This window comes from Protopterus annectens, chromosome 9.part0, assembly GCF_019279795.1.
Source record: "Protopterus annectens isolate FY-2018-M chromosome 9.part0, PAN1.0, whole genome shotgun sequence".
NCBI classification, from domain to species: domain Eukaryota; kingdom Metazoa; phylum Chordata; order Ceratodontiformes; family Protopteridae; genus Protopterus; species Protopterus annectens.
This window is the reverse complement of record NC_056743.1, coordinates 880,412,810-880,432,590: the sequence shown is the minus strand read 5'-3', so window position 1 is coordinate 880,432,590 and position 19,781 is coordinate 880,412,810. Positions and strand designations below refer to the sequence as shown.

The following is a 19,781-nucleotide window of genomic DNA, read 5'->3' as shown; positions in this document are numbered from 1 at the left end:
CTGGACCTACCCCCAGATCAGTGGGCAGAGGCCCAAAAACAAGTACTTTCTCTCTTAAGCATGGGGGCTATTCAGCTGGTACCAGAAGAGGAAAAGGGACAAGGTTTCTACTCGAGACTTTTCCTGGTACCCAGAAAAGACAATTCATGGCATCCTATCCTGGACCTGTCTACTCTAAACACCTTTTTGGAGATTCCAAAATTCAAGCTGCTGACTCTTCACCAATTACTTCCTATGCTAGGCAAAGATGCCTGGTTGACAACACTAGATTTAAAAGAAGCATACCTGCACATCTCAATCTGGGAATCTTGCAGAAGATACCTACGCTTCAAAGCAGGCTACACGCATTATCCGTTCTCTGCACTGCCCTTTGGCTTATCTACTGCGCCCAGGGTATTCACAAAATGCCCAGCTCCGGTTATTGCATTTTGCAGGCAAAGAAATATTCCAATGTACCCATACCTGGACGATTGTCTAATTCAGGCAGAAAGCCAGGGCATACTTTTGAGTCATCTGGGCTTTGTACAAAGGGTTCTAACTTGTCTGGGGTACACCATAAATGGAAAGAAATCACACCTGGTACCCTGTCAACAAATTATATTCCTGGGAGCAAGCTTGAATACAACTTCCCAGATGGCCTACCTCACGCCAGAGAAACAAATTCATTTGACAACCTACTTCAAACAAGTGGCCACAAAAACCCTGCTATCTGCAAGACAAATACTGCAAGCCTTGGGGTTCATGGCCTCCTGCATTCTTCTACTTCAATATGCAAGACTGCATATGAGGAAACTACAGTGGTATCTAAAAAGCCTATGGTGTCAACATTCAAAGGATCTAGAAGCAATGATTCCTATCATACCTTGCCTATGCCTAGAGTTTCTTTGGTGGGCAGATGCCTGCCACCAAAACAAGGGACTACATTTCACACCACCCCCTGCTGCCCAAACGCTGACAACAGATGCATCAGACTATGCATGGGGGGCTCACCTGGCAGGGAAGTGCATTCAGAGCAAATGGAACCCTAGTCAAATGCACCTGCATATCAGTCAAAAAGAAATGTTAGCTGTACAGAATGCTCTGACAGCCTTCAAGGACCACATTCTTCCAGGACAACTAATGGTAAAGATGGACAACACCACTGTTATGTGGTACATAAACAAGCAGGGGGGGGGGGGTACACATTCTTACCTCTTGCAGACTAGCCATGGCATTGTGGAACACAGCCTTGAGCTACCAAGTGCATCTACAAGCTCAATTCCTGCCATTAAAGTTAAATACACTGGCAGACGGACTAAGCAGAAACCTCATGGACCCACACAAGTGGAAATTGGAACCAAGGATTGTCAACATGTTGACAATCAAATGGGGCAGCCCAGATATAGACCTGTTTGCCTCTCCCCAGAACTACCAATTGGACAAATTTTGCACAAGGACTCCCCACAAACAAGCCTGGAAAATGGATGCTCTGTCCTTCAGCTGGAAAAGCCTATCGGTCTGTGCCTTCCCACTCTGCCTCTGCTCTCCAAAGTACTACTAAAAATCAAACAGGACAAACCAAGGATGATTTTGATTGTTCCAGACTGGCCACTCCAACACTGGTACCCCCGCCTGCGCAGTGTGTCACAGTTATCCCCATGGCACCTGACTCAGACTCCTTCCCTGTTGTCTCAGCAGGAGAACCAGATTCTGCACCCTCAGCTTCTAACACTGAACCTTGCAGCCTGGCTAATTACCTACGCTCCTTTACCATCCCTCAGTAAACCTGTGATGGATATCATTTTAGAGGCAAGGAGGCCTAGCACTAGAAAATCCTATGCTGAAAAATGGAAAAGATTCTGTGCCTGGAACCAGTCTCAATGGATGAGCACAGCAGCACCCAATTTACCTCAGATATTACAATACTTAACTGAGATGCTTCACAAGGGCCTGTCTTTTTCCTCCATTAAAACCCATGCCTCAGCCATTTCAGCTCATTATAACACAGATCCCCCCCTCTTCTCTCATCACTGCTTAAGCAGTTCCTCAGAGGGTGCAAAAATTTGAGACCACCCAGGAGAGCTCCAAACCCAGCGTGGGACCTTAACTTTGTTTTGGAGAAACTCACTCTACCTCCTTTTGAGCCAGCTGCTACTGCAGACTTAAAATTTCTTTCTTGGAAAACAACTTTCCTTTTAGCAATCACTTCAGCTAGAAGGGTATCTGAATTACAGGCCCTTATGGCAGTGGAGCCTTTCATCATCTTTCATGTGGACAGTGTCCCTCAGAACCAATCCATCCTTCATGCCCAAGGTGGTATCCAGTATGGCTCTTAATCAGTCCATTCATTTGCCAACCTTCTTTTCCAATCCACAGAACAAAGGGGAACGGATACTGCATTGCTTTGATGTGCACAGACAACTCAGATTCTACTTGGACAGGACTAAATCTCAAAGGAAATCTGAACAACTGCTGGTAGCATTTGCTGCAGGGGCAGAGGGGAAGGCTATTTCAAAGCAAACCATTTCTAAATGGATAGGCTATTCCATTCATTTCTGCTATAAGCACCATGGAAAACATATCCCCCAGGGGATCATACCTCACTCCACCAGGGTTGCATCTACCTCTACAGCCTTTCTCAGAGGTGTCCTTACCAGGGACATCCTAAAAGCTGCTACCTAGAGTTCTGTACATACTTTCACCAATCATTATCATTTGCCAGTTTTCTCTGTATCCAGAGCTGGCTTTGCCACTGCAGTCTTGCAGGGCCTTATAGTTGATCCTAATGCTATCTAAATTCCTCCTCCCAACCACAGCTTTGGGAATCTACCCAAATGTAATGACTGCAACAGTGAAACACGAAGAACATAGTACAGTTGTGTACACTTACCATAAATGTAGATGTCAGAGTGTATTCACTGTTGCAGTCCTGGTTACCCTCCCTCCAGTCCCCTAACGTCTTTTGGCTATACCGCTACTTTCCTTTACTATGCTTAAAAGCCTTTTGGTGTATTTGCTTTTTTGTTGGAGGTATATCATTGTACTTTTATATTTAATTGCTCCCCATTAGGGGGGCAACTGACATCTGGGGCAAGAAAAATTGATGTAATGGCGTTGGCTGCATGTTTTATACCCTTGACGTCATGGAAGAAGGGACAGCAACTGACGCAGGAGCCAAGACTTTGTTAATCAGGCCGACTGAGGGCTACCTGCAAGCAGATAACCCAAATGTAATGACTGCAACAGTGAATACACTTGCAAATGTGCAAGTGTATACAACTGTACTTTCTTTCTCCACCTTCTACCCCTTTGCAGAGAAAACAAAAAATAAAGCATCCTGAGCCTCAACCAGTTCCTGGATGGGAAGTATTTTCACATAGTCTTTTTAAGGTATTTCTGGCTTTGCAGACACAACAATTACCATCTGGTCCCTCTCCTCGACTCCCTTTAGAGGTATCAGAGGAATCTATTACTTATGAATCGCAAATAGACTCCCCCAAGGATTTCATTACCCCAGAGGAGGAGGACTCCATTACCCCTGAATCCCCAGGGGAAGAATTCACCTTAGGAGACACAATCACCCTCATGAGGGAACATTTTAAGTGGCAGGCATCAGAAGTATCTGACACCAAGAAAAGGTACTTTGACCTATTACAAATGGAGCAACTATCTCCTTCTGCTGTGCCTCCCTTGCTACCTGCTTTCCAGGATGCATTCTTGGCTGCTTCAAAGTCCGCAGACTCACAACCTCCAGCCTCAAAACATCCCGGCCATTTCTGTAAGGTCTCTCAGGAAACCCACTACCTCTTTAAAAATCCCCCAGCAGACCCAGCGGTTACTGCTGTCTCTGCAGACAAAACATCAAGACAATTGCCTTCTGCTGCTCTCTACCCCACGGATAAAGACAGCAAATTCATGGACAGACTAGGGAAGAAAGTGTATACCTCTTCTACTCTGGCTGTAAGAGCTCTCAACTACCAAACACATATGGCTAGGTATGTCCTAGATACCATCACCAAAGCTTCTACCCTACTCTCTGAGGTTCCTGACTCTCCCATTAAAGCCCAAATCAGCACCCTACTTTCCACAGCATCCCAAGTGACAAAGCACTCCAAGTGCAGTTATGATGCTGTGGAAGTCTCATCAAAATCCGCTGCATCAGGATCAGTTTTGAGGTGATATTCCTGGGTGAGACAACAACAATTCCCTATGGATATACAAACAAAATAGCTTCACACACCCCTGGACAATAAGGCCCTGTTTGGCCAAACCTCAGCAGAGCTTCTCAAATCCCTTCAAGAAAAAGGAAAAGAATTACAAAACCTTAAACATTTACTGATATCTACTATACCCAGATACCACAGGAACTACTCACAAAAACCTTCCTTTGTTAGAATACAGTCATTGCACCCAGCTCCTCAGTCAAAGGGATGTAGACAACCAAGGAAAACTCTATTCCCAGGTTTCCCACCAACTCTTCCACCACACCCTTTTGGAGTCCGTCTGACCAAACGAGACCAACTCCACTGTGACTTAACACCCTTAGAACCAACAACCCCCTATCCCTTGGTCTCACCCTCTACCTACCCTCCTGGTGGATAATTACATCAGAACAGTGGGTCCTCTCCATCATTCGGGGGGATATTTCATGACTTGGTGGATGTTACCACCCTTCCAGGGTATTCCTCAACCACATACAAACCAAGCCCACCTTTTCCCACCCATCATTCAACAACTTCTAGCTCAGGACACCATAGAAGAGGTGCCCTACCCACAAAGAAACATAGGCTTCTACTCCAGTATGTTTCTGGTACCAATGAAAGACTGCCCATGGAAGCCAATTCTAGACTTATCTTTCATAAACCTCTTTTTCAAGGTACCCAGCTTCAAAATGATTACCTTACCCCTGTTCTTTCCACCCATACCAACACAGGCATTCATGGTAGCCCTGGATTTGAAGGATGCCTACCTGCACATTCTGTACATCCAGGTTCCAGGAAATTCCTCCGCTTTGCAATAGGTTCTTGCCATTTTCAAGTCTGCCTTGCCCTTTGGACTCTCCACTGCTCCTCAAGTGTTCACAAAGTGTCTAGTGCCTTCATTGCTCACTGCAGGACTCTGGGTATACAGATATACTCGTATCTAGACTACCTGCTCATTCTCCATCAAGACCACCAAGTCCTTCTACTCCACCTACAGCAGTTAATTTCCACCCTAACTCAATTAGGGTTTACCATAAACCACGAAAAGTCTCACCTGACCCCCTCTCAAGACCTGTTTTTTTTTGGGATGTAGGATCAGAACAGACAGAATGAAAGCCTTCATTCCAGACCAAAGAATCCTAGACCTTTGTCTATACTTCAAAAACCTACTCACCCCCTCCTCCGTGCCAGCTCGGGAATTCCTAAGAATGTTAGGCCACATGGAAACCCTTTATACACTTGTTGCCTCTGGCAAGACTCCGCATGCGAAAAATCCAGTGGATCCTAAAAAACTTATGGCGCCAACACTCCTAGCCGCTGAACTCGCTCCTTCACCTACTTCACTGTCTGAAGAGGAAACTCCAGTGGTGGGAATCAGCACTTCATCTCAACCAAGGAACACCCCTACAGGTACCAGCCCCGCTACATCAGGTCTCCACAGATGCATCAGACTTGGGGTGTGGTGCAGTGCTACTAATAAACCAAAATCAATTATCTTTGCAAGGCAGATGGTCCAACCTAAGACAAAAGGACCATATCAACATCAAGGAAATGAGGGCACTACTGTTAGCCCTACTAACATTCAAATCAGCCCTTTAGCCAGGAACCCTGAAAGTGATCACAGACAATATGACTGTCCTGTGGTACATAAACAAACAGGGGGGAACAAAGTCTTATCCTCTGTGCAGCCTGGCCATCCAGATATGGAACCTAGCATCATCCCTCCAGATTCACCTAGTAGTAGTGTATATCCCCTCAACAGAGAATGTTATGGCAGACACACTCAGCATAACTTCAGCTCTCTCACATGAATGGATGCTTCACAGGGAGGTATTTCTGGACCTTATACACAGGTGGGGTATCTCACAAGCAAATCTCTTTGCCTCTCCCCAGAACAGACAGATGCCCAGATTCTGCACAAGGGACCCACATCCACAAGCTTGGAAGGTGGATACCTTCTCCTTTTCTTGGGAGGGAATGTACCTCTATGCCTTCCCTCCCTTCACACTGATTCAGAAACTCCTCCTGAAAATACAGAGGGACAAACCCAAAATCTTTTTGGTGACCCCCCCCCCCCTTTTGGCCAAGACTGCATTGGTTTCCCCTTCTCTACCTACTAGCCAAGGACAATCATCACAGTTTACCCCACCAAATAAACCTGCTCACACAGGACAGGAGATCCTTACTACACCCCCAGGTGACCAGTCTGAAACTGACCTTATGGGTGATAGGGTTCTAATCCCCTACAGACACCTATACTCAGAGGCCGTACTCGATGTTCTGCAGGAGTCCAGAAAATCAAAGCTAGTACCAGGAGAAACTATGCATCTAAATGGAACAGATTCTGCAAGTGGTGTCAATGGAAAAACCAGGACCCACTGACTACGTCTATACTATGGTCCTTTCCTATTTGTGTAAGCTGCTTCACTCAGGACTAACTTTCTTTTCAGTCAAAGTCCATTTATCTGCCATCTCTGCTTGTCTGCCCATATCATCTCCTCTGGCTTCCAGATTGGAAGTCAAGCTTTTTCTAAAAGGGGTACTTCATATCAGACCCTCCAGAAAGCCTATATCCCCTTCTTGGGTCTTGAATTTCATGCTAGAAAAACTTACATTGCCACCTTTTGAACCAGCTCATTCAGTATCCTTGAAACTATGCACCCTGCAAACAGGTCTACTAGTGGCCCTCACCTCTGCCAGGAGGGTATCAGAGATACAAGCCCTTATGGCTACCTCTCCTTATCTTATTTTCCACAAGGACAGAGTTGCCATCAGGACCAACCCCTCCTTCATGTCTAAGATGGTTAATGAACTCTCATTAAACCAGACCATTAACCTACCGGTTTTCTACCCTCATCCAAATAAATTCCTCAAAGAGGCCTGTCTATTCCTTGGATGTCCACAGGCAACTGCGGTACTACTTTGACAAGACCAGACCTATTAGGAAGTCTGACCAACTATTTATTTCCTTCCATCCGAGAGCTCTAGAGAAGGTAGTCTCCAAACAGACCATTTCTTCATTTATGTCAACATCCATTGGCATGTGCTATTCCTGTCATGGAAAATCCTTGCATGGTCATATCAAACCTCACTTTGCCAGGCATCTGCCTTCTCAGCTACCTTTTTCAAAGGGATTGATTATGCTTCCATTTTAGTAGCTGCCACTTGGACTTCAAGTTCACACCTTTACCAAACATTGCAAACTGGACCTAGCCTGCAGAGCAAGAACGGGGTTTGCCAGGCCAATACTCCAAGGCCTCATTGACGAGGCAACCCAATCCTCCAACCAGGCTCATACCTAAAACTCTGGTACTCTCCCTACTGTGATGAATACTGCAACATGAGAATAGAAGGACATAGAACAGTTGTGTAAGAACTTGCCATAACCTTAGATCTCCTTCTCTTCCATGTTGCAGTATTCAGTCCCACCCACCTGCCCCTCTACCTCGCCTAATTAACATATCATGGCCTATCCATGGAGACAGTCATTCTCTCCCCGAGTTTCCCCACTAAATACAGCCTACATACTACCCTAGGTCTAGTCTACATGGAAATCTAAGGGTCTCCTTATTATGACCCTCTCTTAACTCACAGGAGAACTACTGTATGCGGCAGTTGATTCTGAAAGAGGGTACATGCAGACGTCACTTTTTTACCCCACGTCGGTTTATGGCCCTGACAAGGGACGTCACACGTACCCTCCAGGAGCAAAGACTTTGGTATACTGGCTGGATGGTGGCGCTGCAGACAGCAACCTCCCTACTGTAATGAATGCTGCAACAGGGAAGAGAAGGACATCTAAGGTTAAGGTAAGTTCTTACACAACCATTCTTTCTTTTTTCCAGACAGTCATGAGGAGCATGTATTAAGTTTAGAATATATAGCTTAGAGCTGGATGGTGAAATGTATAGGACTCTTTTGGGGACAGAGGCTTGAGATGATCTTGATGTGGATTTTTCTTTCTGCTTTTAAAGTTTATGACAGAATAAAATTGCTTAAACTTTGACTCAGCAATTAAGTGCATAGAGCCAAAATATAGAAAAGACTTTGACATATTCATGTACCTTTCCTTACCGAGGCTGAAGAACGAACCTATATTTTTCTTAATTTGTCACACATTCTGTTTTATTGTCTTAAAAATTAGTTGCCACAATTTTTCATTGCTAAAGTAACAAGAATCCAAAGTTGACACATTTCATTTCAGTACAGTAACAAAAAATGTTGCAGTTTTTGGACAATTTAAACCCTTTCCTGGCTCCATATAAAGCTCATGTAGACTGTGCACTCAAGCAGTTTATGCTGTGTTGAGTAACACCTTTGTCAGCACATAGAAACATTGCATCACTTCTACACTGCTGTCATTCCTCTGAAGAGCTGGCCAGCCCAGTTTGAGAACACAAAGTTGTATTCCCAGAACAGTAATGGATTGTTTGAGATTTAATGATTAAACATGCATATAATTTTGCATAATGTAATGAAACTGATTTGTATAGACACATGTCAGCAAGTGAATCAGTCTCCATTTTTTTTCCTTTACCATCTGTTTTGCTTGTTCTTCCTTTGCCTGCACAGGAATTTGATGTTTGTTTTTTTTCCTAATTCTCCAAAGTGTCATTTCTGATAGATTTCAGTAAAAGAGTTATATAATTTGATTTAAAATTCTGAGTATTATTGAAATTAATTAAAACCCATATGAAAGTATTATTTAACAGGTCTATTTTCTGGGATCTGTTGTTATTTATTGCTTTACAAACTAAAATTTCTAGAATTTTGCCATTTGGCTGAGTAATTGGTGCAGATTCTTGATTTGCTGCTTAATCACATTTTTTCAGATGCGTTGCCTGGCTTATGTCACTCACGTTGATTCTACCAGTATTATTGTGTTGTGTATTAAGTGTTTATATGTAGGTCAACTTTTTCTCATTTCTCTTTCCCGGGTATATTTTGGAAAGGGCACTTTTTTTGGTCACAGAATGCAAAAGCGCACCCACATGTTTCTGTTAAATGTGCCTGTTTGTATAAGACCTTTTGGCCTGAGTCATGGCTGAAAAAGGTCTACGGGCAAGATCACATACCCAGTTAAAGTAAAATTAATGCATCACTCCTACACAGCACCTGGTACAAAACAGAAATAAATATACATCACTCCCTGTCTGTTAAAAAAGATATGTGCATCTCGCTCCTACTTCGCAGTAAGTAGTAACTGAGAAGTACGTGGTGGTATTTTTTATATTTGGCATTTCATGGTTAAAGCTGGTAAGACATCAAGTAGTAATATACAACAAGCAGCAATAGATTTGTTTCTCTTTCAGTTTGGTTGTGTCTGCATGTATTCTTTTCATTCATTATAGCAGGATTTCTTAACACTTAATATAATTGGAAATCAGTGTTTCATTACTTTATTTAATTTTATTTTTTGTGTATTACCGAAAGTAGGGTACCCCTTATTTTAGTATAATGAGCTGTTGTGATCTTCCTTTAACAGAAAAGTTGAAAAGACTGACTGAGTGGTTTCATAATCTGTCATCATCGGAGGTGCGCATGAAAGCAGTGGAGTCTGTCCTGAAGGGAAAGGGAGTCCAGGCATTTAAGACATATTTACAGAAGCAGCCTATCCCAGCTATTCTGCGTCTGAAACCAACATGCAATGACCCTGAGGTACTGACATTGAGTGTAAGATGCATGCGTTGTTTATCTGCAGAAGAGGCTATCCTTTGAGGTAACTGATAAAACCCGAGTCATGTTTTCAGTCCTTTAACCCTTCTTGTTTAAATACCAGAGTGGAAGCCACATAATGAATTTGAGTAGTTCCTTGTACTTGACATACCAGCTGTAGCAGCATTTGTTTGTTTTCGCTTTTTGCATTTTTTTGAGTGGGGGGAGAGAGTTAGCTCTGGGTTTTCTAAGTCATTTAGGTTAATGGAACACCTAAAATTAGAAACAAAGTGCATCCTTCCTCTGTTGTCAGCTTTTAGCTGTGTTACTTGTATAGGATTTGTCTCACCCTTCCCAATGGGCACCACTGATGATATTAAATGATTTGTGTTATAGTACTAGAAATACACTGACACTCTGTTCACATAATGTTTTGCTAAGTGATCATCTCTTTATGATCAGCTCTCATCAGTATCCTCCCCCTTTCAAAAAAAAAAAAAAGCAGGTGTTAGAGCACTTGAGTTGTTAACTCAGAAGCCAGCAGTCAGTGGAGTACATGAAGCACTGATGAGCTGTCCATGAGGCTTTGCAAGTACAAGAGATTGGTGAGTAGTGGTGTGCCTGCACTGCCAGTGGGCTGTATTCTAATCACCGTTTGTGGTTCACGTTCTAGCCTTATACTGGTCTGTATGTAAAACTTTCTAGCTCTGTGTCCTTAATTGCACCATAACTGAATAGAGCATCCTTTAAAATTTCATGTGGTAAAACTGATAAGTTAATGGCATCATTACATCCTAGAAACGATGCTAATTCTCCCTGTCTTGGAACCAGTAATATAAGAATGAAGTTTCTCTTGCTAGACATAATAAGGGCTACTAGCCAAAACTGAATAAACAAAAAAACTCCACTCCATAGAAGCTCTTTTACCCTAGAGAATGCTGATGTCTGTGCGGTCACTGAGACATGGCTTAAAGCTGCAGAGAGCACACCAACAGTGCAAGGTTATAATGCCTTCCACACATTTAGGCCAGCTACTTCACAGGCAGTGACTAAAGGTGGAGGTGTCTCTATTTACATCAAAAATAAATATACTTCAAAGCTGGTCAAACAGGACAAAGTACTTGAGCTGATCCATGTTCAAATCACCATAAGTAATGCAATACCACTTCCTTGCAAGCTATAGGTCCCCCCTCTGTGACCCAGGAAGCCCATACCATGTACTTAAACTTACTAGAAACACTTACTATCCAACCCAATACCATATTCATGGGTGACTTTAATTACCCCACTATTAACTGGAAATCCTGTATGACACTAAACATACATGCACAAAGATTCCTGGATTTTGTAAACACAAACTCCCTGAACCAGGTAGTCAGTACACCAGCCAGGGGTGCAACCATGCTGGATCTGGTCCTCACTAATATGGGAGACTGCTGCACACCCTCTACTGTAATATCTTCTTTGGTAAGGTCAGAGCACAAAATGGTCTCCTTTGAAGTAAAAATAAAACCTGGACCCCCAGCTAAACCTGGAATATTCAGGAACTATTCTAAGGATAACCTCCTGCTATTAAGTGAGAACCTGGCAAAATTTCAAGCCCCCATAAACTCTAACAACACTTCTGCCTATGCAGAACTGTTCGCAGAAACTCTGTACAAGCATGTTAATAGTTGCATAGAGGCAGTTGTACCCACCAGGAAGAAGTACAGAACTAACTCAAAAAACAATCCACCATGGTGGAATCACAAAATCAGTTGGCTGTATAACAGGAGGAAGAAAGTCATGGCAACAAGTGGGAGGTACAGCGTCCAGCAAGATAAAAGCACTCTCATCAAACTAAACAAATAGCTCGGAGATAAGTTTGGCCAGGGCCAGGGACAACTGCAAAGCATTCTTCAGCTATGTCCGCGACCTCGAACGCAATGCACAATTGTGTGCAGAACTCATTGTAAATGGAGCTACCTATACTGAGCCTGAAGATATAGCAAACCTCCTGGCTGATCAATTCAGCTCCAACTTTACCGCTCTCTCCTCCTCAACCTTCCCTCAGGAGATATCATCAAATATAACTCCCCCTACTGTCACTCGGGAACAAGTCTTTAATGCTCTCTAAAATCAAAAAACACTGCATCAATGGGCCCAGACAATATCCCAGGATGCCTTCTAAATAGCATGAAACATCACCTATAAGGGCCTGTGGAATTACTATTTAACTGTAACCACCAACAGGCTTTGTGCCTCATGAATGGAGAAAGGCAACAATCATCCCTGTGTACAAGTGTGGGCCATCTACAGACCCATAAGTCTCACTAGTCTTGTATGTAAAGCCATGGAAAGAATTATAATGGAGATGATCAATAGAGATATAGTAAACCTCCAGACACTGGACTCAACCCAGTTTGATTTCATCAAGGGCAGCTCATGCCTACTCAACCTGGTGGACTTCTTCGAGAAGGTCACCAAAGCAATGGATGATGGCATAGTCATTCACACTGCCTACCTTGACTTGGCCAAGGTATTTGACATAATATCCCAGTCAAGCATTGCTAACAAACTCAAGAGGTTAGGTACATACCCATTTGTCACCTGGTGGATAGCCAACTGGCTTACACACGGGACCCAGGAAGTTAGACTTGGGGAAGTCCACCTGTACACATAGGCCATTCACAAGTGGAGTCCCTCTGGGATCATTCCTTGGACCGCTCTTTTTTGGCATTTACTTCTCAGAAGTCAAGGCCAATGTCCGTGGTCTTTGGATGACTAAATTTGCAGATGATTAGAAATTAGGAGCTGTCACTGAATCTCGCACTGACACAAATGCTCTCCAGGAGGGAGTGACACAGACAAACAGCTGATGTCAATACCATGGACTAAAACTAAATGCCAAGAAATGCATAATATAATCCTTTGGGAAGTCATCCATCCCTGGTAACTATCATATTGACAACACATCCATTAGAGTTGACCCAGTAGTCAGAGACTTGGGGACACACACAGATAGCGATCTAGCCTTTGATCATCACATGTCTACAGTGGTGAGGAAATCATTCTATGTTGTGCAACATATAAACAAAATTATGGCATCTAATTCCAAGGAAGTCATTGTTCCACTGTATTTGACATTCATCAGACCTATCATTGAGTACAGTGCCCCCTTTGGTATGTCCCTAACCAGTCATATCCAACAACTGGAACATCCACAGAGGTTCCTCACTAAAAGAATACAGGGAGTAAGTAATATGTCCTATGCAGACTGCCTCAAGGCCATATCTCTGTATTTTGTCTCCTACAGGCTTTTGAGGGGAGATCTATGCCTGGCATACAGGGCATTGTCAGACCCCACTCTGATGGACCTCTTGCAAATCCACAAAACAAACAGCACCAGAATTACCCATTCTAAAGACTTAAAACCTTGCCTGTGATATAAATAGGACCTGCTGGAGAGATAGATATGTATCCCAGAGACTCCCTATCCGTGTGAAGCAGAGTTCCTTCCTAACCTAATTGAAGTGCAGCTTGGACAATTGGATGGGAAACAGGAAATTCATCCATGGTATGGTACCTATGTCTCTAATGGACAGAGGTAACCTGTAAATGGTTCATCTCCCAGGCTCATGCTTACACTTATCAAGGATATGAGAACTGGTTAGAGATTTGGGATGCATAGCTAGGCTTAAAAAGGCCCTTGTGGTAGTTAGCCTAGAAAACACCTATGAATATCTGAACCTATGAATCTATATATTGCTATGTAGTTTTCTTTGTGTGATTTATAGTCTTAGCTTTGACAACTATCCTGTGGCCTAGACTTGCACCTTCATAAAGCATATGCACATAATACATGTAAGTAAAACCGGGTTCCATTAATAACTTAACAAAAAAATTTGGCAACTTTATTTCCAAATTTGCTAAGTTGAAGACATGGATATTTTTTTTTACTTATTGGTCAAAGACCACCATCTAATGAGTTAATCTTTAGGATCCTGAGTTGCATTGTAATTTTGTTTCCCTTCCCCACCTGCAGTTTTATTAGCTGCAAGAAAGGAGCCAGCTATATTGGGGACTATAAAATGCATAACATTCTCACCATGTGTTACATGAGAATGATTTAGATTCCCTCCCTCTTGCTCTGAGTAACTGCTTATTGGTGAGTGTTGTGATTATAATTGTCTTTAATAGAAATGTACATAGGAACTTGCGGTAGTCTAAGATGTCCAGTTTCATTCATTAGATGCAAGTTTCTAGGCAGTCCACATACTGTCCGTTTATCTTTTACACATGCCCATTCACATATATGTGTGTGTGTATATATATATATATGTGTGTATGTGTGTGTTTGTAAATACATATATATATATATATATATATATATATATATATATATACACACACACACACACACACACACACACACACACACACACACACACACACACACACACACACATGTATGTCTATGACAGATATTAAAAGTATCAAAACTTCCAACACCAATCATAGTGGTAGAAGTGATTGAATCACAAAGATTTGAATACACAGAGAATCAAATTACATAGATTAAAAAACAAAATCTATTTTTTTGTTAATTATATTTACCAACTCTGAAATGAGATCACTCTACAGTGAGCATAGGGTATATTCCTGATCCCCACTGTACCACGATCCCAGCATCAAAGTTCAAAAAGTTCATTTACAAATACTGCGGCCGATCTTTCAACTGCTTGAATGAAACTCATATATGTATCTATATGTTTTCTTTCTCTGATTGTATTTAATTGTAGTCTTGGAAAATGTGCTGTCTTTTATGACTTAGTTTGTTCACTTCAACCATAGAAGATATAGTCAACAGTTGCTCAGTATTTTTAAGACTTCCCAAAGTTCAGAAACTCCTTCCCCTGCTCCCATAATGCACCTGTCCTCCCTTTCTCACCAGATATCAGCTGATGCTTGAAAATTCTATCTCAAGATGTTCCCAAGCAAGTGAGCTTCTTCAAAACTTTTTTTTGCTGTTCAGCAAAATTTGTGACAATTCACAAACTGTGACTCTCTGGTTCACATTAGATATATACCTTTTTCCTCATTCCATATTTTACAGGTGAGGTAGCACGTTAGTAGTTAGCTTTCACTTCTTATTCAGTGCTCCTACTATCTTGCTTGTAGATACTGTTAGTGTTTTGTTTTTTGAGGGGCATTTCGAGCTATTTCTCTGAAGATTTCAGTATATTTATTGGATTTTTTGCAGCATTGCTGTTGGCAGTTGCTGTTCATATATTTTGAGTGTGTAATTGGCTGTGTCTTTTACTGCATGTGATTTGAGTGTATTTGGTCAAAGGGAACAACAATAAGCGTAGGTCTGCTGGATTCAGGAAGTATAACATATGTGATCACAAAATTCTCCCCAAGGATGCACACATACATCTTGTGGTGTGCATGGTGGTGAAGCACTTATATAAGCCCCTTGTAATGGATACAAGAAATCCTGCTCCAAGGCCCCTCAGAAATGTAAAACTAAGTTGATTCTGAAGGGACTTTTGCCTATCACCTCCACTCCCAGAAAGCAAGATAGGAAGAAATAGCAGTAAAAACTGAGGTTTCTTCTAAGGATTCTGCTCATAAAGTGCCTTTGGTAGAACCCCTCTGCCCTATCTCAGAAAGCATGTCAAAACCAATGATTGTGATTTTTCACAGTTAGAGATGTCTTATTATCTCAAATGTTTTTGGAAGATATTAGCTTTTCATCAGACCTTGAATTTGCTGAATATTTGGAGTCCAGACCATCGTTTTTTTTTTCCTTGGTCCGGTCTTCTAGGTCTCTTTGTGGACCCTTTGAAAAAGATGATGAGGATGCTGATCAGACTGAAGTGGATCTCTCTCCTTTTCCTTTATCTTGAGGGGGTCAAGAGTAAATTCCTTTCCCTCCACTTCAACTGCTTCTTCCCTAGGCACTGATGTTCATCGTGTTTCACTGTTGCAGTCATTACACTTGGGTTATCCTGCTGGCAGGCTACCCACAGTCGGCCCGAATTCCAAAATCCTGGTCCGGCGTCAGTTACTGTCGCCTCTTCCCTGATGTCAGAGTGCCAGGGGTATATAAGATGCAGCCGACTCCATTTTCTTCAGTCTTTCTTGCCGCGTGGTGCCCGAAGCAAAAGCAGTTCACAAGTGTCGGTCGGCCGACTCCTGAGATTTTCGAAATTGAATTTCAGATCCGAAGTCTTCAATAAAGCTAAGTACCCTGTTGGGGAAACTTTTTTCTTGCTCCAGACCGATGTCAGAATAGGTTAACAATTGTATTTCTTGTGGGAAGCAAATACCTCCTAAGGATTTTCATTCTTACTGTATTTCTTGCCTAGGCCCTGACCACGACGTTGCTAGTTGTCGGTTTTGTGCTAGATTTAACCAACGCACTATTAAGCATCAGTACGATTTTGCATTTCATTACTTTGGCCGAAGGTTTAACTATATAATGCCGTCGGAACAGCCGACGACCGGAGTTCATAAAAAGCGCAAGGAAAGGTTCTGACCTCCTCTAGGCCAGTCGCTGGTTCTCAGTGAGGCGCTTTCGCAGCCCCTGACACCCACTACCTCAGAGCCACGGGCCACCTCCGACTCCCACGTGGAGACAACTGGACCTCTGGAAACTCAAGGTGTTGGGCCTGCGGAAACTAATCCCTCAGATGGGTCCCGAGCCGCTGAGCAGGCATCTGCTTCTGAGGGTGTTTTCAGACCTACACAGCTTTACATCAAGCCAACGTCAGCATCCAAGACAAAGACTAAAACAGCTGTAAAGACAAAGAAACAAGTACAGCATTCTCCTGGACACACATCCATGCCTAAGAAACAGATGCCCAAAATGGCCAAAGACCTAATTACTTTGATCAGGGGTTCCCATCCCCCTCCTGATAAAAGGCTTAGGCAAGACACTGACTATGATTCCTCTGATCAGGTTTCCATTTCATCTGACTCCTCTTCAGCACAGGGATACTCTCTTCCTCCCTATGAGCACACTGATGCTGAAGAATGTATCCCTTCAGCCTCTCCACCTGAGGACTATTCTTTTGGGGAAACCCTGCACACCATGAGAGAGCATTTCCACTGGGAGAGCCAAGATTATTCAGAATCAAAGAAAAGGCTCAGAGATTTTCTTTTATTGCCTCAACACAGACCTCTTGCTATTTCACCTGTACTAGACATTGTAGATTATGTATTTTCAGAGTCCAGTCTGTCTCCTGATTCTTTACCCCCTGCACCAGTTAAGCCAGATGGGTACTACAGGGTTCCAGATTCACATATATTTCTTTATAAAAACCCTGCTGCTGACCCAGAACCTATATCTCAGGGTCCCAAAGGGGTCAAGGCTTCCACTGCAAAAAAACCCTGTTCCCTCTGATAGGGATTCTAGAGCACTGGACAGATGGGGAAAAAGTTTACACCTCTGCTACTTTAGCTGTAAGGGCTTTAAATTGCCAGTTTCATATGCTTAAATGTCAGCAATACCTAATGTCTCTGCTTAAACAGAAAATGCTGACAAACTCTGAATGTCCTGAAAACAAGGAAATGCAGGATTTATTGCATGCAGCTGAACAAGTGGGAAAGCATACTTTGCAATGTGGTTTTGATTCACTAGAGGCCACTTGCAGGTGCGCAGTTACAGGCTCTGTCATTCGAAGGCATGCTTGGTTAAAGGAACAGAGTCTGCCTGATCATGTTAAAGCAAAATTATTGGATGCTCCATTACATCATGATACTTTGTTTGGTGTTAAGGCAGAAGAGGTGTTAAAGAAAATGAAGGATAAAGCAAAATCTATGCAGACAGTAAAGGATTTTGTACAGGTTCAGCCACCCAGATTTAGTAGGAGCTGACCTTCCAGTATCAGACAGGCCACAAAGAGGCAGATAGAGATGCCCTAGAGGCAGATTTCAGCCCCAAGGCTCATACAGACCTAAACAATGGGGAGCTTCTGCCTCCAAAAGTGGAGAAGACAAATCACAACCATGTAGGAAGCAGTCCCTATGAATTTCCACTGCCAATGCCAAGCACTTATCTTTTGGCAGCACCCTTAGGGGGAAAGCTAGCACTTTTCTCACAAAATTGGCATATGATCACCCGGGACAAATGGGTACTGAATATTGTTTCTCAGGGCTACAGATTCAACTTTCACACCCTTCCAAAGGCAAAAGGTATGCCATACCTGCCACACAAGCATTGGGCAGAGGCACAAAAGCAAATTTCATCTCTCATGGACATGAGGGCTGTTCAGCGAGTTCCACAGCAAGAGCAGGGACAAGGATTTTACTCGAGGCTTTTCTTGGTACCCAGAAAGGACAAAGCATGGAGACCAGTACTGGACCTGTCTATTCTAAATACTTTTCTGGACGTTCCAAAATTCAAAATGCTGACACTACAGCAACTTCTGCCCATGCTGGGCAAGAAGGCTTGGCTCGTAACTTTGGACCTCAGAGGCATACCTGTATGTCCCAGTCAGACAATCTTGCAGAAGATACCTCAGATTCATAGCTGGCTCAATGCACTACCGATTCTCTGCACTGTCCTTTGGCTTATCTAGGTCTTCACAAAATGCCTGGCACCAGTAATTGCATTTTGCAGACAAAGAGGAATTCAAATATATCCCTGCTTGGACGACTGCCTTATTCAAGCAGAGAGCAAGGACATTCTACTAAAGCATCTGGCCTTTGTAAAAAGATTACTAATTTCCCTAGGGTACACAGTAAACAAAAAGAAATCAAAACTAGTACCCTCTCAAGAGATAATATTCCTGGGCGTAAGCTTAAATACAACTGGCCAGATGGCTTATCTCACGCCAGACAAACAATGGCAACTGACTTATTACTTCCAAAAGATGGCAACAAAAACCCAGTTACCTGCAAGAAAAATTCTGCAGACTTTGGGCTTCATGGCATCCTGCATTCTGCTAATTCCATATGCAAGACTGCATATGAGGAAGCTACAATGGTACCTAAAAAGTGTTTGAACATTGCCACAGCTTGGAAACATTAATTACCCTCATTCCCTGCCTGCAACAGGAATTTCGATGGTGGGCACTGGCCTGTCACCACAATAAGGGACAGCCATTCACTTTACCCACAGCCAGGCAGACTCTAAAAACTGATGCATCGGATTATGCCTGGGGGGGCACACATGGCAGGAAAATGTATTCAGGGCACGTGGCCCGCAAGCCAAATGCATCTTCATATCAATCAAAAAGAGATGCTAGCTGTACAGAATTACCCTGACAGACTTCAAGGATCTACTCCATCCAGGACAACTACTGCTAAGGATGGACAATACTACAGTCATGTGGTACATAAACAAGCACACATTCCTACCCCCTCTGCAGGCAAGCCATGACTTTGTGGAACATAGCATTGACCTATCAATTGCATCTGCAAGCACAATTCCTGCCAGGAAAGACAAATACTCTGGCAGACGAACTAAGCAGAAACCTCATGGACCCTCACGAGTGGAAACTAGATCCACAAGTCTTCAGTATGATAACAAGGAAATGGGGATGCCCAGACATAGATCTATTTGCCTCCCCTCACAACTGCCAACTACAGAGATTCTGCACAAGGACTTATCACACACAAGCATGGAAGGTGGATGCTCTATCATTCAGCTGGAAAACCCTGAAAATATATGCCTTTCCTCCACTGCCTCTCCTCCCCAAGGTACTCCTAAAGCTCAGACAGGAGAAGCCAAAAATTATTCTGATTGCCCCAGACTGGCCATGCCAGCACTGGTACCCAATCCTAAAGAGCTTGTCTCAAGGCCCAGCCTGGACTTTACCTCAAATTCCTCATCTTCTGACCCAACAAAACAATCAGATCCTGCACAGCCAACTCAGAACCTTAAATCTGGCTGCATGGTGAATAATATAACCACTCAGAACACACCTCTCTCTAAAGCAGTTATGGATGTTATTT

At 43.0% G+C, this 19,781-nt stretch overlaps 1 protein-coding gene across 1 annotated transcript in view; it reads left to right on the top strand.

The window, feature by feature from the left end:
- MARS1 (methionyl-tRNA synthetase 1) overlaps positions 1 to 19,781 on the top strand; it is a gene marked incomplete in the record, with an annotated part of 618,581 nt that overhangs the window by 168,556 nt on the left and 430,244 nt on the right. Inside the window, 1 exon segment of the mRNA XM_044083612.1 lies at positions 9,667 to 9,839. Coding sequence (XP_043939547.1) covers positions 9,667 to 9,839 — 173 coding nt within the window.